This window comes from Chrysochloris asiatica, unplaced genomic scaffold (assembly GCF_000296735.1).
Source record: "Chrysochloris asiatica unplaced genomic scaffold, ChrAsi1.0 scaffold00044, whole genome shotgun sequence".
NCBI classification, from domain to species: domain Eukaryota; kingdom Metazoa; phylum Chordata; class Mammalia; order Afrosoricida; family Chrysochloridae; genus Chrysochloris; species Chrysochloris asiatica.
The window spans coordinates 13,514,797-13,533,631 of NW_006408562.1; the positions used below are offsets into that span (position 1 = coordinate 13,514,797).

General features: G+C 43.7%; 1 protein-coding gene across 1 annotated transcript in view; it reads left to right on the forward strand.

Moving 5' to 3' along the window:
• Positions 1–4,570: 4,570 nt before the first annotated feature.
• MOGAT1 (monoacylglycerol O-acyltransferase 1) overlaps positions 4,571–18,835 on the forward strand; it is a 34,545-nt gene continuing 20,280 nt past the window's right edge. Inside the window, exons 1-3 of the mRNA XM_006861886.1 lie at positions 4,571–4,664; positions 13,495–13,673; positions 14,394–14,598. Coding sequence (XP_006861948.1) covers positions 4,571–4,664; positions 13,495–13,673; positions 14,394–14,598 — 478 coding nt within the window. The remainder of the gene's footprint in view (positions 4,665–13,494; positions 13,674–14,393; positions 14,599–18,835) is intronic.

Below are 18,835 nucleotides of genomic sequence, written 5' to 3' on the forward strand. Positions count from 1 at the left end.
CTGTGCTTCTTGTTAGGGGTCTTTCTCTTATTCACTGACTCTCCCCTTTACCAAACACAATGTCCTTCTCCAGGGGCTTGGTCCCTCCTGATGACACGTCCAAAGTAAGAAAAGGAAACTCCCAGCATCCTGGCTCTAAGAAGCATTCTAGCTGTACTTTCTCCAAGAGAGATTTGTTCTTGTGATTAATACATCTTATGAAAATCAGTGACCTTTGTCCTAAACTGGCCTCTCTAAGGACTCCCAGTCTTGAAATAATGCTATTTCCCTTTTAACTTGACAATGGGAATATGTTAACAGTAACATATCACATCATAGGAAAACACCATCACCTTTTTTGCTAGGAGATGTTACCTGTGATAAATGCACAGAAAAAAATTTTTTTAAAGGAAGTGATTTTTAAGTATTCATTTCCCAGAGAAGGCTTTCATAATCTATGAGGCAATCTCAACTGTCACCTTCTTATTCCTTCAGTAGAGCTGAGAAGCAGAATGAGGAACCGTACTTGGGTGATAGAATCTCATATCTTCAAGCAGGTCTGTGGTGGGTTCCCTCACCATTGTCTCCTCAGCCCTTTTCGAGGCTTGCCAGAGGAGATACTTAATACATTTTTGTTGAGCTATTGTAAACTTATGTTTGTTGTATTTACTCATATATATCCAAAGCCCAGCACATAGTCTGTAATTGATAAATATTTGCTGATTAAATGAATAGCTAATCCCAACCCAGACTGTGACTAATAGGGTCCTCGGCATTCTTCTACACCCTCTTCAGTGACTTACTTCTCTGTTTTGACAACATTGCCTTCCTTCCTTATAATTTTATTTGTGAAACAGCATATTTTAGCACTAAACTTGCTTAGGATCTAGAAACAGACAAGGCTGTTTTCAATTCACAGAAACTTGGTTTTGCTACATGTAAGGTGCACAATCAGTTTGACCTCCAGTCTCAGATTCTTCAGTGGTTAAAAAGAATAAATATTATCCCCGGTGTAGCGCTGTAGGATAAACATTGGACTGCTAACCACAAGGTCAGTGGTTCAAACCCACCAGCTGCTTCTTGGAAACAGGGTTGCTATGAATCGGAACCAATTTGACAACAACTGGAGGTAGAGAGAAGTGGTGCTGTGGGCTAGGCATTGGGCTGCTAACCGTAATGTCAGTGGTTCAAACTCAAGAACCACTCCTCAGGAGAAAGATGAGACTGTCTACTCCCATAAAGATTTGCAGTCTTTACATAAGACTATAGGTAGAAGCCTGAACCACATGCAGATCTCCAGAGATGGGAAATTTCCACTTGAAAGAACGAGCAGACCAGCCTGGAGCAGCTAGAAGAACAGAAGATACTTCTTGAAAGAAAGCCCTACAGGAAAAATACAAAACAGTAGAGGCAGACGGACTGTTACTACAAGAACAAACAAGTTGCTTGCCTGGGAAACATCAAGGCAAGTGGTCGGGTCCCCTCAGTGCAAACCCCCTTCCAAGAATAAGGCTCAATGGGAATACACGCTCTGATTGGTGACCACGCTCGTCACCGATAAGGGGAAGTGAGGGAAAAACAGCAATGAAGTGGCGAGCTAAGCCCTACAATGTGGAGAGTGAAGCGTTCAGCTGATAAAAAGAGAGGGCATATGCACAAGAACACCCACACTTGCAGATAATACCCACTTGACCTGGCTTCAATGACTGGATGATCAGAGCTCAACCAGAAGAAGAAAGAAAAGGAAAAAAGGAGTAATCTGATGCAATTTGATGAACTTGACCTACACCTATGGAAGCAGTAGCTCAAAAGAGGGAACAAGTCCTTACAGCAAGAACCATTCCAACCCCCTCCACACACAGAGTAGACAGGGATGGGCAACTTGGACATTGGCTACCCAAAATGAGGGGCGGGGGCTACAAAGGCAAGAAGTGACTGGCTTACAAGTTTTCAAGAGGGAACCTAGAGCCAGGGGGCCTGGAGGAAGGTAGAATCTCCAGTGAGTAGTATCCAATCTGTCTAGGCGGAACTGATGAAATGAAATGCAGATGGGTCTCTTGTGATACAATAGTGAATAATTGTTATCAGGACTGATTGTGATGGTTGGAAATGTAAAGGTAGACATTTTATAGCAAGGAAGGGAGTCATTAACTTTCCATTCTAGGAGTGGAAGTCACTAGGACCATCAACAGAGAAGAGCCGAGAGCAGGACCCTACCCAGAGAAGCAGCAAAGATGGAGGCAGAGACGATGACGTGGAGTGATGGTGCAGCTGGGGACTTTAGATCCAGAGAGGGAGAGCGACTGTGTGCTGAAGACTAGGGGGGTGGTAGTGTAGGGGGCAGGCTTGCAGGGTATACCCTTTGGTTGATTGATGATGCATGGAGGGAATTGTAACCATGGCAATGAAACAATATACGATAGAATGAATGTAAAACTAATGTTCTCCTATGTAAACGATCATATAATTCACAATAAAACATTAAAAAAAAAAAGATTTGCAGGTGGAAACCATATGTAGGGGTGCTGTGAGGTGCAATGAACAGAATGGCAGCAGCTTTAACCTGGAGGTTGCTATGAGTACCCCACCTACCATGGGGAGAAGGTTCAGGGAATTTCTTCAGCTCATCCAAGAAAGTAGATCCTCAGCTAGGGACCCCACCCCCAAGTTTTGTGTTCACAAATTCACAAGAAACTCCCCTAAAGTAGTTGTCCTGGGTATTTGTTTCTATCCAAAAATTTTTTTAAAAATATTAAAGTGCTGAAAAAGAAAGGAGCAAATGGGTCAGGGTCCACTCTGTTCTGAATCCCCTCTAGCATTGCCTTGACAGCCACCAGCCACTGGAGTTTCTCAATCAGACAGTAATGAACATTTATAAGGAAAATGTAGTGGATGCCCACAAAGATTGGTTGTTCTGGATGGCCCAAATGGTTACATACTCAGCTCCTAACTGAAAGGTTTAAAGGTTGCAGTTTCAAACCCACCTATAGGTGCCTTGAAAAGAAGGTCTGGCCAAAAGGTCACAGCCATTGAAAATCCAATGGAACACAGTTTTACTCTGAAACACATGGGGTCCTCAAGAATGGTAATCCACTCCACAGCAACTCATTTGGTTTTTTGCTTTTCATGTCCAGAAGGATTAGGCATTATTTGGACTCCATCGATCCATTTGTTGTTGTTTTTGTTGTTGCAAAGTGCCATTGAGTTGGGTCTGACTCATAGTTACCCTGTATGGGGTTTCCGAGGAGCAGCTGGTGAGCTTGAACTGCTGACCCTGCTGTTCAAACCGACCTTGTAGTCCAGTGCTTATCCTATCACGACATACCAGCCCACTGTAACTGACACTCTTCACAGGTTTTTGTAGTAAAAATTGTAACCTTAAACACGACCCGCAAGGTTCTATAGACTTCAGCCTCTCTGCCCACCATTTATGCCTCATCTGATTTCAACCTCCTCCTTCCCTGAGCGCTCACCACATGGGTCTTCTTTGAGTTCTGCCACAGGACCTGTGCGTGTGTGTTTTCCTTTGCCTAGAAGATTCCCAAGGTTGTTAGAGCAAGGCTGTGCTCCTTAAGGTTTTCAGTGACTGGGCTTTGGAAGCAGACGGCCAGGTCCTTCTTCCAAGGTCCCTGTGGAGGGACTTGAACCTCCAGCATTTTGGTTAACAGCAGAGCACATCCGTATCATACGTACCACCAGAAGTTAACTAGATTCATCATTATAGCTCAAGGCAAGGTCGGCTCTTCAGACTTACCCGATACTTCACAGGCCCTAGAATTGTCTTCCATTCATTCAACACAGGCTCTCACTTGGTAATTTTACACCCAATTGTGAGGTTATCTTACTTATGTCTGCTTCCCCCATGCTCTCTGAGAGCAGACGTTAGCGTTAGGGACGATTTGGATTCCCTTTGTATCTCCAGGGTCCAGAATGGCACCCACACTTGGTAGGTGCTCAGCAAGTGTTTGTTGGAATGAAAGGTTTCCAGGATCCGGATGAGGATCTGGGGACAGAAGAGTGAGAGTCCAGGTCCCCACTTGGGGACCAATAAACAGAAGAGAAGTCTACTGCCCAAAGCCTAGGTCTCTAGCCTTTCTCTTGAGCGATTCCATGCACCAGCCATTCCCAGCTGCAGAAAATTCGGAGGGAGGGGTGGGTTTAAGGGCGGATGATCAGCAGAACAAAGGTCAGATCTTTATGGCGATCCAAGGTGGCCAGTATGGACGTAAGAGCCATGTTGCTCGGTTCTGGCCGGCCTCCAGGTGACCCCTTTCCCAGTCCCTTCTGCTCCACGGGGTGCAATCTCGCCGGCACCCGGGCGCTCCAGCCAATGCGCCCTGCGCGCGCGCCAGCTGCTCCCGGGCCCAGCGCTTGGCAGCCCGGTGATTGGCAGCCCCCAGCCTCAGCCCCGGTGCGCCCTCCCACCCAAGGTGAAGTCCAACCCCTACCAGCCCCAGGGCCGCCTTCTCCTCCTCTCCGCCCCGCGGGCGCCCAGCGCAGAGCCGGATCCGGCCGCGCACTTCCCGCCGCGGCGGCAGAGCAACAGGGTTCTCAGCGCTAAGGTTGGTTCAGTCAGCGCCAGGGCCGGGCCATGAAAGTCGAATTCGCGCCGCTCAACATCCCGCTGGCTCGGCGGCTGCAGACAGCGGCTGTTCTGCAGTGGGTCCTGTCCTTCCTGCTGCTAGGTAAGGGACCCGCGCGCTCTGCTCAGGGGGCAGCCAGGCTGAGCGCGGAGGGCATGGGCCTTGGGGAACTCTCTTATAACCGTGCCACCCTTGTTCCCTTGTCAGCAGAGCAGGAGGTCAAAGAGGACGTCTGGAGCTAACTCTCTTCTTTGGTTTCTGGTGAACATTGTAACAAATGACTACTTACCAACTTTAGATTTCCCTTCCCTAGTTTTGTGGAGATATGTTTTGGTAAGGAGTCCTGGTGTGGCGCTGTAAGATAAAGCACTGGTCTGAAAGGTCGGTTTGAATTGCAAGGTCGGCGGTTCAAAACTCACCAGCCACTCGTCGGAAACCCTATACAGGGTCTCTATGAATCGGAACAGACACACTAACAACCACATACTTTGGTAATGTACATACAGCACGGTGACTTACGTCGAATGTATATGTCCAGTATAACCACGACTCAATCGAGACATAGAACATTGTACTTTGGTTCCTCAAAAAACACTGTATTTTGGTACACTCGTTTTTCTTACTGTCAGGTTGAAAATGGAAAAACCCTGTCCAAATATTTAGAACCTAATTCTTTCTCTCCCCACCCTGGTGGCAAACAGCCGTGTTGCTTTTTTGTGCTTAAGGTAGCGCATGATCAGAAGGGCCAAAAGTCTGTCACAGAATGATGGATTGGTTGGCTTCTGTCTGGAATTGTGTTCCAGCTGGATCCCAAATGAAGTCCACTGTAGAAACACAGTGGAGTCTCAGTGGCAGAGTGGCTTAAAGCATTGGTTCTGCTGCCTCCAAGAACTGTGGTTCAAATCCACCTGCCACTGCAGGGGAAAAAAGATGTGGTAATGTGCTCTGGTAGCGTAGTGGTTACGAATCGGGCTGTGAGCCGCAAGGTCAGCAGTTCGAAACTACCAGTGGTTCCGCAGGAGAAAGATGAGGCGATCTGCTCCTGTAAAGATTTACAGCCTTGGAAACCCTGTACAGGGTCGCTATGAGTCGGAACCGACTCCACGGCACTTAACAACAACAACAACAACAATGTGCTCCCGTAAAGGTTCACAGGCTCAGGAGCCCTAAGGACCAGTTCTGCCCTGTAGGGTCACTAGGAGTTGGCATCCACTTGATGGCAGTGAGTTTGGGTTTGGCTGGGTGGAAACACACAGGAGCCAGTTGCAAGGATGGGAGCTGAGCTCAACCTTAGGCGGTCTGCCCTTGGCTGAGAGAGATCGGGGAACCTTACCTGAGCAGGTGTTCCGCTCTTAGAGTGCATGGGATGGGGTGAAGGGAGAGGTCAACTACTGGAAACCCCTCTGTTTCAATGGACACTCCTCTGAGACTATGGCTTGCACACTGTGGGTGCCAGTGAGGTGAATATAATCCTTAAAAAAAATAAATCTCATTACCCAGTATCATAGACACGTTACAAGAGGTTTGACATTTTGCATGACTAGGCCTGTGGTTCTCATCCATGGCTGCACATTAGAAAGCACTTGAGCTTTCCAAAAAATATGGATGTCCAGATTTCATCCTCAGATTTCCTAATTCTTTTGTTTAAGAAAGGAACCCTTGCATCAGAATCTCTTACTATTATTAAAGATCTCTCTCAGCTAGGGTTTTCTAAGAAAAGAAATGCAAAATTTCCTTCATTAAGTTCTAGAAGACCACATTGAGAGACAGGGTAATAATCTTACATTCTATTTTGCTCTGAAGACATAGTTAATGGCACATGGCAATTTACTGAACGCTTTGTATATGCCAAGTGCTGTTCTAAACAAGGTGCACTTGTTATCCCATGTTGACCCTCAGTCAATGCAACCTCATGTTCAACTACCACCTGTCAGTCATTGGAGACTGACATGGTGTTATGATGCTAAGCAGGTTTCAGCAGAGCTTCCAAACTGAGACAGACTGACAAGGAAGTCTTGGTGATCTACTTTTGAAAGTCAGCCTATGAAAACCATCTTTTGTTGTTGTTAAGTGCCATCGAGTTGGTTCAGACTCATAGAAACCCTGTATAGGATTTCCAAGGAGCAGCTTATGGATTTGAACTGCTGACCTTATGGTTCACAGTCCAGTGCTTATCCTACAGCACGATACCAGGAGTCCATGAAAACCATATGTTGTTGTTAAGTGCTGTTGAGTTGGTGCCTACTCATAGAGATCCTGTATAGGGTTTTCGAGGAGCAGCTAGTAGATTTGAACTGTCGACCTTGTGGTTCACAGTCCAGTGCTGATCCTACAGCATCACATCAGAAGTCCTTGTAGGATCAATTCCGACACACAGTGACACTATAGGATAGAGTAGACCTGGCCCCACAGGGCTTTTAAGACTGTAAATCTTTATGTAACTGATTGTCACATCTGTCTCCTGAAGAGCAGCTGGTGGGTTCGAACAGATGACATTAGGTTAGAGTGCTCAACCACTGAGCAGATTTGCATATAACCATGTGGGTCACAGCAATTCAAGCTTGTGCACGGGGTCGTCATGAGTTGGGGTGGACTCAGTAATAGCTTATGACAAAACAATCCTCACAACAGCCCTCTGAGGCAGGTTCTGTTCCTGCTTTCATTTTACAGGTGAGGGAACTAAGAGGTGAAGTAAAGGCTCCCAACCACACTGCTCACTGATGAAGAAGTAGGGTAGCTGGCTGCAAACCTCAGTAGTCAGTCCAAAGCCCCTGCTTTAACCACTGGGCTGACCCCCTTTAATGGCTAACCCTGGAATCTGGCACCCTCTTATAGTGTGATGTGCTTCTCTTCCTCACTGCTTGTCACCATTTGTATTGATGTATGCCTGTGGTTATGGTTCAGTTGCTAACCCAAAGTCACCGGTTCGAACCTACCAGCTGCTCTGCAGGAGACCGATGTGGCAATCTGCTTCTGTAAAGATTTACAACCTTCAACACCCTGTGGTTCTAGTCTATCCTATGGTATCACTGTGAGTCTGAATTGACGAGACAGCAACAGGTTGTTACTATGATTTTTTGGTGGGGGTGGTTATACAGAGGTCTCTAAGTCATGTGACTCTATTTATTCAATCTGTATGCTGAGCAAATCATTGAGAAACTGGAATACATAAAGAAGAACAGGGCATCAGGATTGGAAGAAGACTTGTGAACAACTTGTAATATACAGTTGACGCAAACTTGCCTAAAGTGAAGAGGAGTTGATGCACTTAGTGAAGAAGATCAAAGACTATAGCCTTCAGTGTGGATTATACCTTCTATAAAGAAAACAAAACTCTTCACAACTGGACCAATAAACAGCATCATGATTAATAGAGAAAAGCCTGAAGTTACCAAGAATTTCATTTTATTTGAATCCACAATCAAAACCCATGGAAGAAGCAGTCAAGAAATCAAACAACATATTACATTGGACAAATCTGCTGCAAAGCCCACTTTAAAGAGTTCAAAGGCAAAGATGTCATTTTGAAGACTAAGGTGCCAAGCCATGGTATTTTCAGCTGCTTTACATGCGACTAAAATCTGGGCAATGAATAAGGAAGACCAAAGAAGAATTGATGCCTTTGAATGATGGTGTTGGTGAAGAGTATTAATATACCACGGACTACCAGCAAAATAAACATGTCTGGTTTAGAAGAAGTACAGCCAGAATGCTCCTTAGAAGAGAAGAAGGCAAGACTCACATACTTTGGGCAGGGTATCAGGCACTATATCGTACAGTGTTCCGCTGCTACTCAGAATGTGTTCACTGACCAATTTGTTTTAGAAATAGATTGCCAGACCCTTCTTCCTAATCTCTCTTAGTATGAAAGCTCTGTTGAAACCTGTCCACCATGGGTGACCCTACTGGTATTTGAGAGCTGGTGGCACAGCTTCCAGCATGACAGGAACACATCAGCTACCACAGTACGACAAAATGACAGACAAGTGGTGGCCCACATACATAAGGATGCCCAAAGGCAACTTTTGAAGCTAAAATAAGTCATTGATCAGAATTAATGCTGCTGAATTGTACACTTAAACATGGGTGCTGTTAAGTGCCGTTGAGTCGGTTCCGACCCATAGCGACCCTGCACGGAGTTTCCAAGGCTGTAAATCTTTATGGGAGCAGAAAGCCTCATCTTTCTCCCATGGAGCAGCTGGTAGTTTCAAACTACTGACTTTGTGGTTCACAGCCCAATTCATAAACACTACGCTACCAGAGCTGGTCAATTTTCTGTTCTATATGTGTGTCACGATAAAATAAAGTGCTTTCTCAGTAATTAAAGTTGCATGCATAGAAGTTAAGTAGAACTGGAGCAAGAAGCCTAAGGTGCTGGCTCCCAGCTTTTCATGCTGACTGTGCATATGGAAAGCCAGCTGAAGTCAAGCTGCAATACCCCTGGGTTCTGAATCTAGACAGTTTCCAAAGGTGTCAACATCAGTTCTGAGAACTGCACAGTGTACTGGAGTAGGTTTTTGCTTCTTCCTCTTCCTCTTTGACCTCCAGTTCAGAAAGATCAAATTACCCTGGGTGACTTAATGAGATAAAAATAGAAAAGAGAGGTGAACGAGTCGTCTGGTTCGTAGTGTTCGCTTCTGTAGCTCTACTTTAGAGTCAAGTGGTTAGAAAAAAACCCATCTCGTTGCTGTTCATGATACGAAATAGAAAAGCATCAATGCGGTGCCCACAGTGGGATTTTAAATGAGAAGAACTTTTGTGACAAATAATCTAAGAAGCTAGACTCTGAGAAAGAACGGGGCATCTGGAGTGGAGGAAGATTGCTTAGCCTCTGATATGCAGATGATACAACCTCTCTTGCTGAAAGTTAAGAGGACTTGAAACACTTACTGATGAAGATCAAAGACTACAGTCTTCAGTATGGATTACATCTCAACATAAACAAAACACAAATCCTTACCATTAAACAAATAAGAAACATCATGATAAACAGAGAAAAGATTGGAGGTTTTAAGGATTTCATCATGCTTGGATCCAAAATCAGCCCATGGAAGCAGTAGTCAGGAAATCAGACAATGTGTTGCATTGGGCAAATCTGCTGCAAAAGACTTCTTTAAAGTATTAAAGAGCAAAGATATCACTTTGAGGACTAAGGCACATGTAACCACATGGTATTTTCTAGTCATCTCTTATGTATCTGAAAGCTGGACAACGAAGAAGGAAGACTGTATAAGAATTGTTGTATTTGAATTATGGTGTTGGCAAAGAATATTGAAAGTACCATGTACAAACAAATCTGACTTGGAAGAATGACAGCTAGAATGTTCCTTAAAAGCAAGAATCACGAGACTGTGTCTCACATACTTTGGACATGCTATCAGGAGGAGGTAGTCCCTGAAGAAGGTTATCATGCTTGCTAAAGGTGAGGGTTAGTAATAAAAGGGAAGACCTTCAACGAGATGGATTGGCACGGTGGATGTAACATTGGCCTCAAACATAGCAGTGATTGTGAGATTGTTGCAAGACCAGACAGTTTTTGGTTCTGTTGTACATGAGGATGCTGTATATTGGGACTGACTTGATGGCCTCTATAGACAACAGACATTTCAAACCATAGGAAACGTATCCGAGAGAGAGAGAGAGAGATAAAGGAAGTTATAGATTGCATGTGATTGTCTTAGTGGAATATTGAATTTGTAGCTAGAAGACTTTATTTGTTCTTTTAGATCAAGTCAATTTGCTTTTGTTTCAGCCTCTTCATCTCTGTAGTAAGGAAAAGAGAATCTTCCATTTATCTGTTTTGTTGAACCTGTGTATACACTTGGAATAAATACAAGTTACCATTAGTTGAGAAATAGTGTGGTTTTGTTAAAAAGGTCCTGGGTTTTGGGATTCCATAGATCCAGGTTCAAACCCTTTGGGCACTCAAAATTCCTGATCCTCAGTTTCTGCAACTGTAAAATGAGGACCTGCTTAATAAGTGTCTTAAGGGTTTGGGAAGGAGTGAACGAGATCACCTGAGTAAAGTGACCAGCAGATGGTCACCTCCAAGAAGTGTGCTTTCCTACTTCACCATCTCTCAGTCTGATCTGGCTGTCAGTAAAGAGAACGAGGTCTGCCTAGGTTTCTGGTAAGTGTTTGCATGTTTTAGTAAATCAGCAGAAAGTGAACCCGTGATGGCTGCTTGTCAGTGCTCCGACCTGGATGGTAGGACGCCAAGGAAGCCAAGTGGAATGATCTTGGTATAAATATAGAGGACACACTTTTGGCCTTGCTTCCTTCTCATGGAAACTTGGCAGTTCCAGATGCAATAAAACACTCCACAGAGGCGTGGAGGGCCCAGACTGCTGTAACCTCTCACCCACTGTTAACCTTTAACCCACCCTGCATAGAACAGCAGTCAGTCATTTGCTTGGGTTTGGTTAAATCCAGCTTTATGGTCAAATCTAGCTCAGTCCTTGATTTAAGTCTTAGGAGGAATTTAAATACATGTCTTGTTTTTGGTTTAAGATACATACACACACACAACAATAATAGATTCAGCAGTGTTCCTCAGCTACCTTTATAGGGAATGGAAAGGTTTGGAGACTGAAGTCTACTAGACTGGAGTGGGCAGTGCATAATGGAAGAAATGGAGTCCTGGGGTGGTGCTGTAGGAGAAGCACTGGGCTGCTAACTACAAGGTCGCAAGTTCAAACCACCAGCCACTCCTTGGAAACCTTATATAGGGTTTCTGTGAATTAGAACCAACTGACGGTACTTCATTAACAACCACAATGGGAGACAGACAACCAAACTCCCCAAAGGACTTGATGGTTGGCACTCGAGCACTCACTGTTGCTGACTGTATGTACGCTTCTCTCTCATTGACCTATTTCTCTTTTTAAAAAAATAATTTTTATTGTAGCACACAGCACAGACTTAAAACAAATATATGTTGTTGTTGTTAAGTGCCGTTGAGTCGATTCCGACCCATAACGACCCTGTATAGGGTTTCCAAAGAGCAGCTGGTGAGCTTGAACCACCGACATTGCAGTTCAAATGACTTTGCAGTCTGACACATTAGCCCACAGCACCCATCATACCAGAACTCCAAAACAAATATATAGCTAAGCTTAATAGGTCACACTAAAGTGAATACTCTTGTAACTACATTTCGTCAGTTTTTGTTCCGTGGATTTTAATGCCCACTTAAAATGTGCGTAAGCATTAAGATTGCTCTGTCACTCTGAGATGTTACAAGAAGTGTCACATGCGTTCAGATCTAAAGTACCTTTTAGGCCGTTACAGTCACTGTCAATAGAGATCCTGAAAATGATGTTTGTTGCCCAAAGGTTCCCTCATACTGGGCACACGAATGTTGGCTGCTCAGTCAAGGGGGTGTACCCTCTACATGCCTCTGCTTAGCAATGTCCCTCCATACAACGGGGGAGGCAGTGTGTGGTCATGGCTAAGGGAATGGACTTCGAAATCAGACAGATCAACCACTTACATCTTTACTATGTGACTTGGGCAATTGAATGAATCTCTCTACCCTTCCATTTCTCCTTTTCTAAAGACAGACAGTGGAGGGCTAGTTTATCCGTATCAAGACTGTTGTTTTAGCTGCTGCCAAGTTGACCCCTGACTCTTGGTGACCCATATACAACAGAAGAAAATGTCACCTGGTCCTATGCCACCTCCGCGATGGCCAGTGGATCAGACTGCTGTGATTCACAGAATTTTCATACCGTAGTGGTTACGAATCGGGCTGCGAACCGCAAGGTCAGCAGTTCGAAATTACCAGCTGCTCCGCGGGAGAAAGATGAGGCTTTCTGCTCCCATAAAGATTTACAGCCTCGGAAACCCTGTTCAGGGTCGCTGTGGGTCAGAACCGACTCGACGGACGGCACTTAACAACAACAATAGTTCAGAAGTAGATTCATAGGCTTTCTTCCAAGTTTGTCTTAAAGGGAAGCTCTGTGGAAATCTATTCAGCATTCATAGTAATTACACAGGCTCTGGCTGCACATGAGGTGCAATCACCAAGAATTGAACCTGGGTTTTCTGCCTGGAAGGCACGAACTCGATCATGAAACCACCAGTACAAATGCCATGTTCTTGTTGAGATTGTTTTGAAGTGCCATTGAGTCAATCTGACTCATAGTGACCCTGTATAGGATTTCCAAGATGCTGCTGGTGGTTTGAACCATTGACCTTGTGGTTAGCAGTCCAGTGCTGATCCTACGGTTCAATACCGGACTTACACTAAGGTGGTTGTTGTCGTTAGGTGCCATAGAGTTGGTACCAGCTCATAGTGACCCTGTGCAGAACAGATGAAACACTGCCTGGTCTTGGGCCACCCTCACAATCGCTGCTACGCTTGAGCCCATTGCTGCTGCTACTGTGCCAATCCATCATCTCATTGCGGGGGTCTTCCTCTTTTTTGCTGACCCTCCACTTTACCAAACATGATGTCCTTCTCCAAAGACTGGTCCCTTCTGGTAATATAGCTGAAGTATGAGAGATGACGTGTGGCCATCCTGACTTCCAAGGAGCATTTTGGCTGTACTTCTTCCAACGCAGATTTGTTTGTTATTTTGGCAGTTCATGGTACTATTAATATTTTCCCCCAACACTATAACTCAAATGCATCAATTTTTCTATGGTCTTTCTTATTCACTGTCCAACTTCATTAAGGCTTTTAGAAAGGCTAAGTGAGTATATTCAGGCAGAACACACAGTGCTTGGCAGATTGTAAACATCTAATGATTGTTAAATCGTATTACATCATTAGTTTCTTGCTATATTACCACCGTTGAACTGAGGTTCACCCCGTTCAATCTACCTTGTGTGGATTAACTCTCCCTACCATGGAAAAGTCATTGTACAATCCAATGAGCAGGCAACAACCGGCCCTGATTCCATGAGGTGTTTTTTTCCTTTCTTACAGCTCAGGTGTGTATTGGCATCCTTGCAATCCTGATCATACACAACTATTGGTTCCTTTACGTCCCTTACTTGACATGGCTTTACTTTGACTGGCGCACCCCTGAGCAAGGGGGCAGGAGATCCCAGTGGGTCAGAAGCTGGACGGTTTGGAGATACTTTAAGGACTATTTTCCAATTCATGTGAGTAGCAATGTTTTATATGGTATTGCTTTGAGCTGAGAGAAGATTTCAAATTAGTTTTCCTCGCATATATGAGGGGGGCTTCAAAAAGTTCATGGAACCCTACCCAGAAAAGCATTGATGCCAGAGATGAAGGCAGAGAAGATGACGTGGAGAGATTGAGCAGCTGAAGACTAGACACAGAGAGGGAGAGGGGATGTGTGCTGACCCAGAAAGGGAGGGGGGCAGGCTTGAAGGGTCTACCCTTTGGTTGGTTGATGATGCATGGAGGGGATTGTAAACATGGCAATGAAACGATATACGATAGGATGAATGTAAAGCTAATGTTCTCCCATGTAAACTACCACACAATTCACAATAAAATATTAAAAAAAAAAAAGTTCATGGAAAAATTCCATTATCTTTCCATTCCATTTTCCCACGAATTTTGAAGCCTTGTCATTGTTTCAGGGTATTTCTCTTTAGAGGGAGCAAATATACACTTTGACCCAACTTGCTTAATGATCTCTTCAGTTAAATGGACAGAACTGAGAAATCTGTGTGAGGAAGACTCTGGGCTCAGAAGAGAGTTTGGACATTAGGAAACATCTCCAGCTCAGAGAAACCAAGAGTCCTGCTCTGTTCCCATTGACAGAGAACTAACTGTGAGTTATTTCATGTCTCATTGGAAACTAATAAGGGAATATTTTATTTCTTTATCTCAATATAAATATACTGTAGCTCATCAAGACTGGAGACTTGGATCCGAGTCACAACTACATATTTGGGTTTCATCCCCATGGAGTGCTGGTTGCTGGAGCCTTTGGAAATTTCTGTACAAACTATTCGGACTTCAAGGAGCTGTTTCCTGGCTTTACTGCGTATCTTCACGTGCTTCCGTTTTGGTTCCGGTGTCCTTTATTCCGAGAATATCTGATGAGTAGTGGTAAGTGGAAGGAACCCTAGTGGCGCGTTAAGCACTGAGCTGCTAGCATCAAGGTTTGCCCCAAAGGGACACAGGAGGCTTTCTGTTCCCGGAAGGATGTAACAGCCTCGGAGTCCCTGCACAGGATTGCGATGAGTCAGAATTGACTTGATGGTAGTGATTAGGTTTGTTTGGGTTTAGGGTTCTGTGAAGGGAGTTAAGTACAGTGATCAGGGTAGCAGAAGCATACAGAATGTTCCCTCACAAACCCAGCTGAGTTTATAGTTTCTTAGGGTAAAACCCTGGGTCCTCTTTGGTATTTCATATGCTGCCTGGACTGGAAGGGTTGGAAGGACCCAAACTGCGGCTCTTTTTCTGTTCCAGTTCATTCCATCAATCTAGCATAGTGCCTGCAACATACAAATGCTCAGTAAATGTTGGATCAGTTTCAAAAGGGAGTTCTTGTATCTAGATGTGAAAGCCGGAATCATGGGTCAAATACGTGATAAATCCCACCTCAGGAGTGGTCTTTGGTCTGCTTTTGTGAGTACTAGAGAGGAAGGATGTTCACTCACACATTTTGAAGCGATGGTAGTGATATTAACAAAACATACCAGCTTGCTCTTTGAATTCCCAGACTGGCTATTGCTTAACTCTGCTCCTTTCAACCAATAGAGGACTCTTAAAGTGGGGAAAGCCAGAATTCTACCAATTCCAAGATAACATTGAGAGAAAATGCTATAAAAGCGCTTTATGAATGTGTACAGCTTGCCTTGTTGATGTTAAGTGCCGGTGAGTCTGTTCTGACTCATAGCCACCCTGTATAGGGTGTCCGAGGAGCAGCTGGTGACTCTGAACTGCCGACCTTGTGGTCCAGTACTTATCTTACAGCACCACCCCAGGACTTGCCTTACTAGTTCTCATGAACGTCACAGGCTCAGTGTATTTGTTTTTCCAAATTAAACTGTTGCTGATGAACCATAAACTTACAGAGTGTTGTATGCTTATGAGTACTGTATAGGTTAATCATTATTATCCTTGCATTTCTTGGATAGTGGGGAAAAAAAACATCTATTGTCTCTTTTTAAAAATTATAATTTCGAAAACAAGAAATGGCATATTCAGAAATAGAATGTTACATGCTCCCTCAGGTTTTCCTGGTGTGGCACTGTGGGTTAACACACTGGAGGACAAAGCTATTTGTACAGCAAGATCGGTGGTTCAGGCTCACCAGCCATTCCTTGGAAACCCTATACAGGGTTGCTATGGGTTGGAACCAACTCGACAGCACTTAGCGACAACAACAGCAGGTTTTCCTGACTTCCTATTAATTTCTCAAGTCTCTATTATCATTGAGTAGCTGTTGGGAGATTATCAAGCATAAAAGGACCAAGTTGTTAATCTCTTCATGGAACTTGATCCATATAAGCCCTGGGATCTGGCGTACAGTCTGTGCTGCCACTACATCTGCCCTCTAGAGGGCGCACTAAACCATTCAAACTCCCATAACTCAAAACTCATCAAGGCTGTAAATCTTTACAGGAGCAGAAAGGTTCCACTTTCTCCTGTGAGTGACTGATGAGTTTGAACTGCTGATCTTGCTGTTGGCAGTCTAACACGTATCCTGCAGCACCACACCAGCACCCCTCGAATTACCATTAATGTTGTTCTTGTTATGTGCCGTCAAGTCGGCTCTACTGCATAGCGACCCTGTATAGGGTTTCCGAAGAGCAGTTGGTGAGTTTGCGGTCCAAACTGACTTAACAGTCCAATGCGTTAACCCATAGTGCCACACCAGGATTTCCAAACTACCATGCTGTCCTTGGTGTTAAGTGCCGTCAAGTCTGATCTGACTCATGGAGACCTTGTTAGGATTTCTAAGGAGCAGTTGGTGGGTTTGAATTGTGGACCTTCTGGTTCACAGCCCACTATAGATGGGGGGATAAATCCCTTTTGTTTTTGCAGACATTGGGTTAGCGTTTTTCAACGGAAAGAAAATTTAAGGAAAAAATTTTATATTCAGAAATATATATACAGTATTGTTGGGTGTGGCACTGAATGGATTTGAACTCCCAGGGACCCTGTAGGACAGCTTAGAACTACCACTATAGGGTCTGTAATCTACTATCGGTACAGAGGTATTTGAAAGATGAAGGTTCACCATGCTGGCTTCAAGGAACATTCTGACTGTACTTCTTCCAAGACAGATTTGTTTGTTCTTTCGGCATTCCATGGTACTTTGAATATTCTTCTCCAACAGCTAATTCAAAGGCAGCAATTCTTCTACGGTCTTCCTTATTATTGTCCAACTTTCACACGCTTATGAGGGGATTGAAATTACCATGACTTTGGTCAGGTGCAGCTTAGTCCTCAAACTGATACCTGTGCTTTTTGTGACACTTTAAAGAAGTCTTGTGCAGCAGATTTGCCTAATGCAATATGTTGTTTGATTTCTTCATTGCTGTTTCCATGATTATGGATCCAAGCAAAGTGAAATCTTTGATGACTTCAATCTTTATCATTTATCATGATAGAAGTTGTAAAGATTTTTGTTTTCCTTATATTGAGGTGCAACACATAAAGACTACAGTCTTTGATCTTCACCAGTAAGTATTTTAAACAAAGTTGTATCATCTGTATATCACAGGTTGTTAATAAGTCTTACTCCAGTCTTGATGTCATGTTATTCATGTAAGCCAGCTTCTCATACTTTTTGCTCAGCATACAGATTGAAAAAGTGTAGTGAAAGAATATAACACTGACACACACCTTTCTTGACTTTAAACCATTCAGTGTTCCCTTGTTTTGTTCTAACAATTGCTTCTTTGTCTGAGTACAGGTTCCTCAGGAGCACAATTAAGTTCTGTGATGTCCATTCTTCACAATATTATCCATAGTTTGTCATGACCCACACAGTTGAAAGCCTTTGTATAGTCGATACAGTACAACTAAACATCTTTCTGGTGTTCTCTGCTTTTAGCCAAGAGTCACCTGATGTCAGCAATGATATCCCTAGTTCCATATCCTCTTCTGAATCGGACTTGAATCATTCTGGCAGTTCCTTGTTGATGTACCGTTGCAACCATTTTTAAATAATCTTCAGCCAAAATTTACTTGCATGTTATATTAATGGTATTGTGTGATGATTTCTGCATTCCTCTGAGTCATCTTTCTTTGGAATGGTCACAAACATGGATCTGTTCCAATCAGTTGGCCAGGTAGCTATCTTCCAAATTTCTTGGCATAGTGAGTGAGCCATCAATTCCTGGAAACTTGTTCTTCACCAGTGCCTTCAGTACAGTTTGGACTACCTCCTTCAGTAGCACTGGTTACTGATCATATGCTACCTCTTGAAGTGGTTGAACATCAACCAATTCTTCTTCTTCTTTTTTAAAGTTTTTATTGTGAATTGAGTGATAGTTTACATGGGATAACATCAGCTTTACATTCATCCTATTGTATTTTGTTTCACTGCAATGATTACAGTCCTCTCCATGCATCATTATTCAGCCACATTTGTTTCCATTCCCTCTGTGGGTTTTTTTTTTGTTTTTTGTTTTTGTTTTTATGTACACCAAAGCACTCAGAAACATATAACCATTCAAAGAACCAAAGGGTATACCCTGGAAGCCTGCCTCCCAGCCACTAGCACACAGCCCTTCTCTCTCCCTGAGTCCAGCGCCCTAGCCACTCTGTCTCTCCACATCATCATCTCTGCCTCCATCTCTGGCATCGCTGCTTCTCTGGATAGGGTCCTGCACTCTGCTCTTCTCCTTGAAGGTCCCAGGATCCTCCGCTCCTGGACTGCAAGATCAACCATTCCCCTCCTTTTGTTACAAAACATCTCTCTTTACTTTTTTTTCTTTTGCAGTTAGGAAACATTTCCAATTTTTATTCATAATATTGGTAATCAAAGTTGCAAAGGAAGATTTACAGAGCCACATATCAATAACAGAATAAGATGGAAATGAAATATTCCAAAGTCATCTGGAAGAGTTTCCAAGGAGCACACACTAGGCTAGAAATCTAGAGTTAAACTGTGGTTCTATAACATATATTCATTCTTGCATTTTCTCAATAAGTTCTTCCTTATATTTGCCTTTCTCTTTTCCAACTTGTCGAGATTTGGCTTTGCATTCAAGAATTTTTTTCTGATCTTTGTCCAATTTGAGCCTGGTGACAACCACCTTGCTCAGGTGAATGCCCACATGGACAGTTGTCCCATTAGCCTTCTCACGCTGCACCCTCTCAATGTAGC